The sequence below is a fragment of the Vicia villosa genome, linkage group LG6, assembly GCF_029867415.1.
Source record: "Vicia villosa cultivar HV-30 ecotype Madison, WI linkage group LG6, Vvil1.0, whole genome shotgun sequence".
Lineage (NCBI taxonomy): Eukaryota > Viridiplantae > Streptophyta > Magnoliopsida > Fabales > Fabaceae > Vicia > Vicia villosa.
In genome coordinates this window covers 153,945,323-153,956,475 of record NC_081185.1, presented here as the reverse complement: position 1 = coordinate 153,956,475, position 11,153 = coordinate 153,945,323, and the positions used below count along the sequence as shown (strand labels likewise).

Genomic DNA, 11,153 nt, shown 5'->3' with positions numbered 1-11,153 from the left:
ATGCATGCTACGCCACTCTGATGCCTTAATATTTCTTGATTATCATCCATAATGCCTATAATTAAACCACACAAGCATTACATAGTAGAAAAAGATAAAATACAGATGAAACTCTATGAAAATCAAGGCACACATTGCAGACACATCAAATACGAAAAATGTATTTCTGAATTTCTAGAAAACCAAATTATGAACTAATACGGAAGTGCATTTCCGTATTAAAATGCAACTCAGAAAGAACGAAAAATGGCATAAATGCATGAAAAGCCAACTTTTTCAAAATGCATTGCTCATCTAAACTATCTACCAAACACATTACTCGGTTAAATAAACTAACAAAACTACCTATTACACAATATATCAAACACATTGTTCAATTTCTAAAAATGATGTCACTAATGTGAACATTAAAGTATTTTTAGATATACTCCCTATTCCCAAACCAAAGCAGAAGATCATACTAGAGTTCAATATTAAATTTCTATTCATTTATAAGAGATGAATTAGAAAGTTCGTTCTCAGATCACATACCATATTTATTTTAAGATATTATCACCTTTTCTATGAGATGTCCCTTAAGTAATAAAAGTTTAACTTTGTAATGCAGTTCAAATTTCTTTAAAGATGGTTTTTTTGTGGTTACTAAAAGTTTAAGCAAGTTAGGTCTTGAGCGTTTATTGGAGTCAGAAAAAGCCTAAAATTAAATGAAATTATAGAGATATTTCCATTGATAAATCATAAGAAAATGACAATGATAATTTCAAGCAATTGGATCAATCTCAAAGACTATCCAATGGTACTAGATTTACTGTTATTAGACTTGCAAACCATTTAACATTGTAACTAATACCTACTTCCATTTTGTATCAAAAATAATTTTGACTACTTCCCTGGTGAACTATTTTTTTCATGTTTCAAAATTGTTCTTTTAAAGCACTCTAACTATGAGAATTGATTCCTTATTATCTTATTGTTGTGGGTTATGAAATGTCTATCACCTACTTTAAGATTATTATAATGGACGTAACAACCATCTTTGTTGAGATGCTTACTTTCGTCATACTTTTAATTGATATGTTATCATCTTTTGTAAAAACATGTAAATGATGTCTTTCCACAAAGAAACTTTGATATTTACGTACCGTTAGGCTGAAAATTGTAACACATTATTTTTTAATTAAATATTTATTAAATTATTTAAAATATTGGCTTAATTGCAACTTTAGTCCCCGTATTTTATTTTTTTTCTTAATTTTAATTCTTCTATTTTAAAAATCATTATTTTAGTCTCCTTTTAAAGTTTTCTGTGCAATTTTTGTCCTCCTATTTTGCTTTTTTCGGCAAAATTAGACTCTATTCCTATTCCGGTCTCTTTTTCAATAGAAAATTCAAAAGGGACCAAAATCGTGATTTTAAAAATAGGGGGATTAAAATCGAAAAAAAAAAACAAAATAGGAGGGCCAAAGTTGCAATTAAATCTTAAAATATTAATGATACTTTTTGTACGGAGGCACATATTTTTACCTAATACTAATTTACTATAAAAAAAATACATATCGACACTGAATTTAATTGCGTCAATCCGTATTAGAGTTTGACATAACTCATTCTTTCAAAATCGGTTGGTGAGGTGAGGAGTGTCCCTCTATATATTCTCTTTCAATGTTCTATTTTCAATTAATATGGAACTTTAAGATCTTCCTAATAATCCGAGACATAGTATTTAAAAAAATTCTTTAAAAATACAAACATAATACGTAATCTCATAAACACGGAATTTGAGTGTGTCAATCCGAGACATAGTAATTTTAAAAAATTCTTTAATAGATACAAACATACGTAGCTTTACAAATAATCAATTATAATTTTTGTATTAATTAAAAAAATAAAAATAAAATTTTCTCTCCATTCATTATCACAACAATCTCATAATTCTACTTAAAAAATAAAAGAAATTTAAATAAAATTTATTAATCAATATCAAAATATTCTCAACTTTGAGATTAAGAAAGGCCTACCACTAGGAAAACAAGATATCAAGAATTGATTCAACACTCTCTCCACCTTGACTCAAGGAAAAAAAAAAGACAAAGTAAGAATGTTCAAAAGTAACTTCCTAGAAAAACAGATATGTAAGAAGGAATAAACAAACAAAAGTTCCTACAATGAGCCCCCACATTAAGCCATAATCATTAGATTTAACAAATATTAAACAGCTTTTCAATAATTAGATTCATCTCGAAAAACAAAATTAACAAAGAGAGAAAATAAATAATTTTCACCATCATCAAGAGATCATAAGATTAAAAAAAAGTTAAAGTTTAGATCTTAATTCAATATTGACTCATGTTGAATCCTTTCCAACATTTTGTATACAGCTGAAGCTATCTCATCCACTGATCCAAACTTGCAATCATCTTCCACCTACAACAAAAGTGCTTTTACATGAAGAATGACTTAAAAAGAAGAAAACAACTTCTAGAAAAAGCTAAAAAACCAAGAAAGGGACCACAGATAATTACCTTAACACTGATAGAATAGAAGACAAACTCATGAGTTGTAGTGACATTAAGGTGCAAGATTGTGAGACACATCCCATGCAAACTAGAAACCATTTTCAAGAGTTGTTTTGGTCTTTTCCTTGATCTTATTTTCAGATTTGCATGGCTTTCCACCATTGTCACTTCAATGTCAGCAATAGTATTGCTAGATTGATGAACTTCATCTCCACCCATTTTTGTCTCAGAGGAATTCTCACAAACACTTGTTGAGTATTGTGGAAAGGTGAAAAATTCAGAAAAGGGTTTGCTTTTATTCGCAACAATAGTAGTATCAAATTTACCCTCTTTCTCTTTCTCAACTCCAAGAAATTGTAGCCTTTGTTCAAGATTCTTCACAAAGTTAATAGCCCCTCCAATTATAGATGCTTGATCAACCTGCAAAATTCATCAAGTAAATCACACAGACACTTGAATTATCGAAAAATAATAACACGTGTCAGACACCAAACCGGACATCAGACACCAGACATGTTTTCAATCAGAAACATCTGGTGTCTGGTAAACCGCAGTTTAAAACCATGAAAAAGAAAAAAGTAATATAAAAGTACCCTTTGGACGAAAGATTGAGGCATGAGAGATCTTAGAATAGAGAGATATTCATTCATTTGTTTTCTTCTGTTACGTTCTACAGCAATGTGAGTCATTCTTTGGTTCTCAATTTCTTCTTTATTCTTACTTGTTTTGATTCTGCGTTTCTTGGAACGAGAACGAGTGGGAATTATTGAGGAATCTAAAGATGGATTTGAGACAACCTTTGGTGCTTTTACTTGATCCTCCATTTGTGGTGAAGAATTGTTGTTGTTGTTGTTGTTGTTGTTGTTCCAATTCTGTGTTTGGTTGTTGAGAAAACCATGTTGTTGTTGTTGTTGTTGGTTTTGAAGGTTGAAGTTATTGTAGTCAAAGTTAGGTTCAGAATCTGTTAATAAGTTGTAGTTGAAGAGTTCTTTGAATCCGTAGGTAAAAGGGTCTTGTTGATACAGTAGAGTTGGTTCTAGTGCCATGGCTTTCTCTCTCTTGCTTGGACAAACACATGAAGAAGAAGAAGATGATGATGGAAAAAGGTGAGGTGAGTGTTGTTTGTATAGGAGTGATTTTGAGGTTATAAAAAGGGGGTATTGAGTTCGAGTGAGGACACAAATTTGGACAGTGGTTTGCACGTGAAATGAAATAGTGTTCAAGTGTTTAAGTTTATAAGCACGTATCTTAGGCTGAGGATACTTTATTTTAAAAGAAATTATTAGTTAGTTTTAGATAAAATTAGTTTAAATAATGGAGAAAAAATATGAATAATTTATGAGTTTTAAATAATGGCTTTAGAGTTTAGACCACACTTACTTTAGGAGGTGATAGAAAGTGTAGCTCAATGTGATATTTTAAGAGTGATTTAGGATAATATGTATTGGATTAGTTTTAGGAGTTTATGACATTCTCACACCTTCTATGAGAGAAGATTTGTGATTTGTTAGGGCTGGACAATCGGTCGGTTTGGCCGATATCGGACCTAAAATTTAGATCTGGCGTAAACTACGGTTTTATTTTAATGATTCAATTTCGACCGAAAAATTTTAATTTTCATCGAATTCAGTTAAATCGGTTAAATAGGTAAGTCGGGTGAATTTTATCGGTTGATATTTATTGAAATAAACTCATTAAAATAACTATTCTTTTTATAAAATTTCACAAATTAATTTTTTAATTGTAAAAAGATAAACAAATTTTAGAATAATTAAAGAATAACTATTTTTATTATTAATTATTATTATGAGATAACATTTTTAATATTATTAATATTATTTTAGTCCATTATCACATTTTAAACTACAAATTAAATAACATTCAAAATTTTATAGGGCATAAACATTATGCTTAAACTATAAAAATGATAATAACGGGATAATATTGTGAATTTTATTTTTATAATATGTTAGCCTTATAATAATAAAAATAAATAAAATAAATATTAATTGAGTTCGGTCGAATTCGGTTTTTGACGGTTGGGCCAAAGCCGTAGGGAATTAGGGATAACCCTTTTATTTTTATTTTAAAATTAAATAAGAAAGAAAAGGCGTGCCTTAACGTTAAAGGAATAAAAAATTTAGGACGTTGAGGTTCGAACCTATGACAACTTGATTTTATCACCACGGTGAGCATAACAATCGTAATTATATCCTAACAAATTTTAATTTAAAAATATAAAAAATATTAGCGTCTAAGAGTTGAGATGTCACCATGGTGTTTGGAAGAAACGTGGTGACTTGGGCGTTGTTCTATGTGTGTTTTGTAGTAATGGATGGTTGTTTTTATCTATAAGGGATATAAATCAAGAGTTGGTTCCTATAGGTGGCACCAACGTTCTATTTAGGAAACTAGAGATAAGTGATGGAGTTTTAGAATGAAGCTCAGGCATGTTAGATTAGACCTCCGATGTGTTAGATCGAACTTCCAATGCGGTGGATAATGGGTGGACCTGCAAGGTTAACACTCTAACGGTTAAGTTAGTGACCGAGTGAAAAGTAGTCTGAGAGTGAGAATTAATTAAATACTTTAAATGACGTGGTCTAGTCTTTATATAATATTGAGGGTTAAAATCGTTGGTAATTCGGCGTCATGTACAAATTGTCGTTTGGTTAGATTAAATGTTGAGAGATGTGATAGGGCTTGATCATGTGTCCTCGACATGGATTAGAGTCCACCTATTCTATATGTCTTTTTCTTCAACACTTGTTATTGTTAGAAAATTAATTTAAATCTAATAATGGATCGAGGTTAGAATCGCGAACAAAAACACTTTCCTTATAAGTATTTCAAGCATCCTCAAATATGTCTTAGAGTTGGAACACAATAATACCCAAGATAATTCAGCCTTTTATCGAGTTTGCGAAAGACTACCAAAAACTCGAATATAGCAAAGGGTATCTAGAATTTATGGTTAAGAGTATATATTTTTCTAATGTGTTTTTTATGAATCTGAAATGTTCAGTTTATAGGCCAAACTGGTGTTGTATCATAAGGTCGCAAACCTTGATGAAACACACACTTTTAGAAACATTTTTGCTAAGTGTTGTACTGTCTCGACTACAACATCACTTTTCAAACATTGCATTGTATCGCCTACGGCAATAGTTTTCAAAGGTTGTATTGATTCGCGTTCTGCAATACTTCACGAAGTGTTGCCTATTTCAGAATTCAAAATATAAATTGTTTACTTCAACACTTGACGAATTGCCTATTTTCAAATTCAAAATACATACTTCACATGCATATTTTTCTTGTCATTTTGGAACACACCCATGTTGATTAATTATTATTAATAATTTCCAACAATCACCTAGTTGTTCTAATAGTGACAAGATCAATTCTAGAAAAAATAAAAATAAAGAATGTTAATACAGTTAAGTATCTTTTGATTTGAACTTAACCTTAGTAAGGATAACACAAAGTTTAATCAGAGTATTAGGTAGCTATGCTTTGAACCGTTATCCCGTGTGACTAGACCAAAATTACCATACACACACACACTCTCTCTTTAATAGTTCTTTGCCTACATCTCTCACTTAGCATTATGTATGGCCATGTTCTTACATGTTTCGTGAAATTTTCATGAGAGAAACCCCAACTCTCACTTTGAGACTGGACCATCTCGAAAGTCACATAGGTGAAATTCATATTGTGTCCTTTTCCATGAGACACGTACCCTCGATATTGAACTTCATTAAGAGTTTAAATTAAAACTCAACCCTCATTTTAAGGTTTGACAATCATCCAAATCAATGATTTGTTGTCACTCATTGAATCTTGAGATTAATGTTCTATTAACGTAAGATTGGGTTGCCTCCGTTGTCGGAACTCTTACTCAAGAATTTCAAGCTCATACTTCTCGAGGTTGTTTTCACTAAGCCTCTAGCCAGTGGCTTAGTAAATGGAGCAGAAAAATTATAGCTTGTTTGTATATAGGTGAGTGAAATGATTTCATCATTAATTAATTTTCTCACGAAAGAATATCTAAGTCATATGTGTCTAGACTTTCCATTATACTGTTTTATGAATTCTCTAACTAAAATAACTTTGACTATTGCAATGTATTAACACCTTTGAAACATTGTCTTTAGTCAATTGAACTTCCAACAAAAGATCCCTCAACCATTCAACTTCTCGACCAGCAAAAGTAAGATCTACAAACTCTAATTCCATGGTTGAAAAGTGATGCATATTTATTTTTTTCTCTTTCAAGAAATTGCACTTCAACTAGTGTAAATATCCACTCAATTATAGATTTATAATCTACAACACTCGATATCCATCTTACATCAGTATATCATTTTAGTATGGCAGGAAACCTAACATAATGAAAGCCAGGATTTTTGTTTTTCAAAAGATAACCAAAAATCTTAGTGATGGCTTTCCAGCTCTCACCATTTGGATTGCTAGTAAATATACTCATATACTAACTGCAAATACTATGTCGGATCTAGTACATTGCATCAATCACTTTAGACAACGAATTGCACTAGCATATTTCAATAGAGTTACATATCTTCCATCATTCATTGAATTTTGACACTAGGATCAAATAGAGTGGTCACTTTCTTAAAGTGTAAGTGCTTGAACTTATCAAACATCTTTCATCTTGATTGTGGAAGTTAGAAACCTCTTTGTTTATAAAGTTCCATTCACCTCGTTATTAATGACAAATCATATAATCAACATGGAGACAAGGGAATATCATAATATTCTCACACAACTTTATATACAAACACTTGTCACAAGAATTAGATGAAGAAGGTTTTTAGATAATCATGCATGATGATGCAAGAAGGTTTTTAGATAAAGTGAGAGATGAAATAATGAGCAATTTAAAGTAGTGTAGTATGAATTGGAATGAGTACCTTAGTCATGCTCACTTCTCTAAAATATTCACTTGCAGTTCTATGTTAAACCTTCTTGATCAACTTTATCATTGATGTGCATGACACTTTTGATCCTTTTCTTCCTTGATAATCGTTATCTTCATCAAAATCAAATATAAGATGTATTCTTCACAATGAATCTTACCCTTTTTGATGGTGACAAACTCTTTAAATTCTTGTTTTGAGAAGATTGAAAGGTCTCCTTCTAAGTTGTGTGTCTCCTCCTTAATCGGCGAATCTTACAATGATAAAGTCAAATTTTTTATGTCAATGTTTCGATGCTTTTTATTCATCAGTAGGAAGTACATAACCTTCTAATTGCCCCAGATAAATCTCCTCATCGATATCTCTATTTAGGAATTTCGTTTTGACATCCTTTTGATGAACAACCAGGTCATGCAAGAAAAATTAATGCAAATATTACTTTTCATTGTCGTCGTCCTTGCTAGTTGTGCATATGTGTTGAAATAATCAACACATTTCTTTGGTCTAAAACTCTTGGTTACTAATCATCACTATGATACTTCCTTCTTTATTTGTGAAAATCTCATATTATTTATCCGTGATAAAGTTCGAAGAAATTTACGTCCCAAAATTCAATACAACAAAGAAAGAATTAAAATCGGTATAAGCATAAGATCAAGGAACACATGTAGTACGTTCAATCATGTAGATTTTTTTAAGCTAATATTTATATCTTCTATAACTTCCTATTTAAAATTACTTGAAGATTCCAGTTATTAAATTACACAAATATTTAAGAATTAAACTCATTATTTATTTTTTTACACAACTCTTTTCAAATTATCAATTCTAAGAATTTCAATTTTACTAATTAATTGTTATTTTTATTTTAAATTTTAAATTCTAAGAATTTCAATTTTACAAATATATATATATTATTTTAAATTTTAAAAAATACGATATCTTTTCCTAATTTGTCTCGTGGGTCGCGGAGATAAAAGTACTAGTATAAAACCAACATTTGCATTTATTTATATACATGAAATAAATGTGATAACCTTAACAAAAAAAATCACGAATGCACACATATTATTGTCATTTTACATTGTAGATTTTATATTTTGAATTTGAAAATAAACAATATTTTATAGAAAATTGTTTGTATTTTGAATTTTAAAATAGACATCAACTACAATTTGTAGTTGATGTCTATTTTAAAATTCAAAATACAAACGATTTTCTATAAAATATTGTTTATTTTCAAATTCAAAATATAAATTTTACAAGTATATTTTTCTTGTCATTTTAGAAGATATCCATGATATTTTGGAAATAGGTGCTGCAGTGGTTAGGAATTGATCACACACCTCTTATGTGGAAGGATGAATTACAGTGGATTGTTAGCAATACTAAAGGTAAAAGCTGGAAACAGAGACTCCTCCAAAATGGCGCCGGCAGAAACAGTTTATGATGTGTGGTTATATCGCAATGATGTGGTTTTTCATAAGAAAGTGTATAGAAATACCATAGTGCAATCTGTTATTGATAATATAGTGTATAGGGGTTGGATGAGACCTAAATATATAATGCATATAGGAGTTCTCTTGATGTGATGGTTGAATACGACTGTGTCTTTTTGGTTGTTTTTGTTTGGACTGGATGGTGTGCGATCGTCTTGTAGCTTTGATTGTTTTTTTGAAATATATATATATATATTATCTTTTATTTCAAAAAAAAATTAATAATTTTCAATGGTTATTCAGTCTTCTTTGTGGACCTTGTCAACTGCTGTTAAAATTTTATAAATTTTAACTGCTGTTAAGAAAAAAACATACCTATAATTTTAAAGGGATAATAATATTGGTAATTGCACAGTGTCCCATGGTGGTTGGTGGTTGCCTGGTAAGAACTAATTAATGTAAATTTTAACCATAAGCTTTTGTTACAACAAAGAGTTAAAGGGAAATATTTTTCAAACCAAAGCTACAAGAATCTAATCAATCATCAAAGAGATTCTGAAGTCCATGGAGAAGCAAACATAGTACTTACATATATTGTCTTCTCTTTGCTCACATTTTGGCAAGACAATCACTAGTCTACGTTATGAATGTCCTTCCAAAACTACAATACTTGATGAAATTTTTTTCAATCTTGAACCACTAATGGCCCAAACCATTAATGGGGACGAAAATGATGTTTCCCTTCAATCACGTTTGCTTGCACAAACAATTATCAGCTAGCTAGTATAAACTCAATAATAGTGCTGTAATTATAATAAGGGTTTAATGGATATGCACTGACAGTGTAAAACAGTTTTACACTGTCATTCAATAGAAAACAAACAATTTCCCATGTCATTAAAATTTTTTAAAGATAAAAGTGTGGTGGAATTGGATACATGGTTGTGATTGGTTGACAGTGTAAAACTATTTTACACTGTCAGTGCATCACCCATTTTCTCTTATAATAAACTTAAGATATTTTGATATTGTATGATTTGTTCATATTACATTTTTTTTAATATAATAATTTAAAATACATTATTATTTTATAAAAAAAATATTATTAATAAAAAATTTAATAAATATGCACTAACAATATAAAATAATTTTACACGAATAGTATAAAATTATTTTCCACCTAAATGGATTAGCTATTTTCTCATCCATAAAAGCACGATATCAAAGAGATAGACTTTCATCTTTGTTGTCGGCATCCTTACCTTGGATGAATGACTTTTTCTATTAAATCACAAAGTCATCTTTTCTATAACTTTTTGTAACAAAAAACAATGTCATCATAATTTACACAATTCTATCTTAATTTTGACTATTCTTGAACATTACAAACACACACCAAAGAGACAAAAAAAAAAATAGTATAAAAATGAACATTGCATGTAAATCAGCATTCTACAACCACATGTTATCTGATAGTCACTTAGGAGCATCCTTTCCCTATGGAAGAAGATGTTATGATGAAATGATAGAAAAGGTGCGCGTGTAGTTCAATGAAGCTTTCTGTGTTGAAACCCTAACCCTAGTTAATGGAGCGTGAGTACAAACAATCTCTATGAGAGAAGAGAAGAGTGTGATGTGTGAGAAACAAAAAGAGATTCGTGATTTGGTAATAACACGGTCGGAAGTACATGCAGCGTACAGATGAGATGATGATAGAAAATGATGAAAAAAGAGGAAGGCTGACCAAGTCAGAGATTCTCGTAAAGGTAAGAGAGAAAAAAGGTTCATCACTGACATGAATGAGCTTTGTTTAGACTTGTAGAGTAGCAGAGAGAAGAAGCACGTCAGAAACTTGCACAGACTCCATGTGCTTCAATACAAACAAACAAACATGCATTACCAACCAACCATTGTTCCATTCTCAAAATCACCACATTACCCTTTTTAAGATTGTGTTCATCATACATACTAACTAGAGGTAGATAATCGGTTGATTTGAGTCGGTATTGAATCTAAAATTTAAATCTGACATAAATTAAAGATTCATTTTAATGATCCAATTTCGATCGAAATTTTTTTGGTTTTTGTCGAATTCGATTAAGTGGTTTTTGTCGAATTCGATTAAGTGGGTAAATTGAGTGAGTTTTATCGATTTAATATTTGGTGTGGAATAATCTCATTACTCATTAAAATAACTTTTTTATATAAATTTGACATTTTCATTTTTTTAATTGTAAAAAAACAAACAAAATTTGAAATAA

At 30.2% G+C, this 11,153-nt stretch overlaps 1 protein-coding gene across 1 annotated transcript; it reads right to left on the bottom strand.

The window, feature by feature from the left end:
• Nucleotides 1–2,007: 2,007 nt before the first annotated feature.
• Nucleotides 2,008–3,707, bottom strand: LOC131612836 (transcription factor bHLH94-like). The gene is made up of 3 exons (XM_058884587.1): nucleotides 3,110–3,707; nucleotides 2,523–2,936; nucleotides 2,008–2,424 (listed from the first exon to the last, which is right to left on the bottom strand). Exons 1-3 carry the CDS (start codon nucleotides 3,560–3,562, stop codon nucleotides 2,329–2,331), a joined length of 963 nt encoding a protein of 320 aa, XP_058740570.1. The 5' UTR covers nucleotides 3,563–3,707; the 3' UTR covers nucleotides 2,008–2,328.
• Between the last annotated feature and the right edge of the window lie 7,446 nt (nucleotides 3,708–11,153).

What these genes read in the sequence shown, in the direction of transcription:
- LOC131612836 (XM_058884587.1), bottom strand. Translation starts at nt 3,562, where the DNA reads ATGGCACTAGAACCAACTCTACTGTATCAACAAGACCCTTTTACCTAC. An exon ending in CTCAATCTTTCGTCCAAAGG is followed by an intron (nt 2,937 to 3,109) that starts GTACTTTTATAT and finishes TGAATTTTGCAG; the next exon opens with GTTGATCAAGCATCTATAAT. An exon ending in TCTATTCTATCAGTGTTAAG is followed by an intron (nt 2,425 to 2,522) that starts GTAATTATCTGT and finishes CTTTTGTTGTAG; the next exon opens with GTGGAAGATGATTGCAAGTT.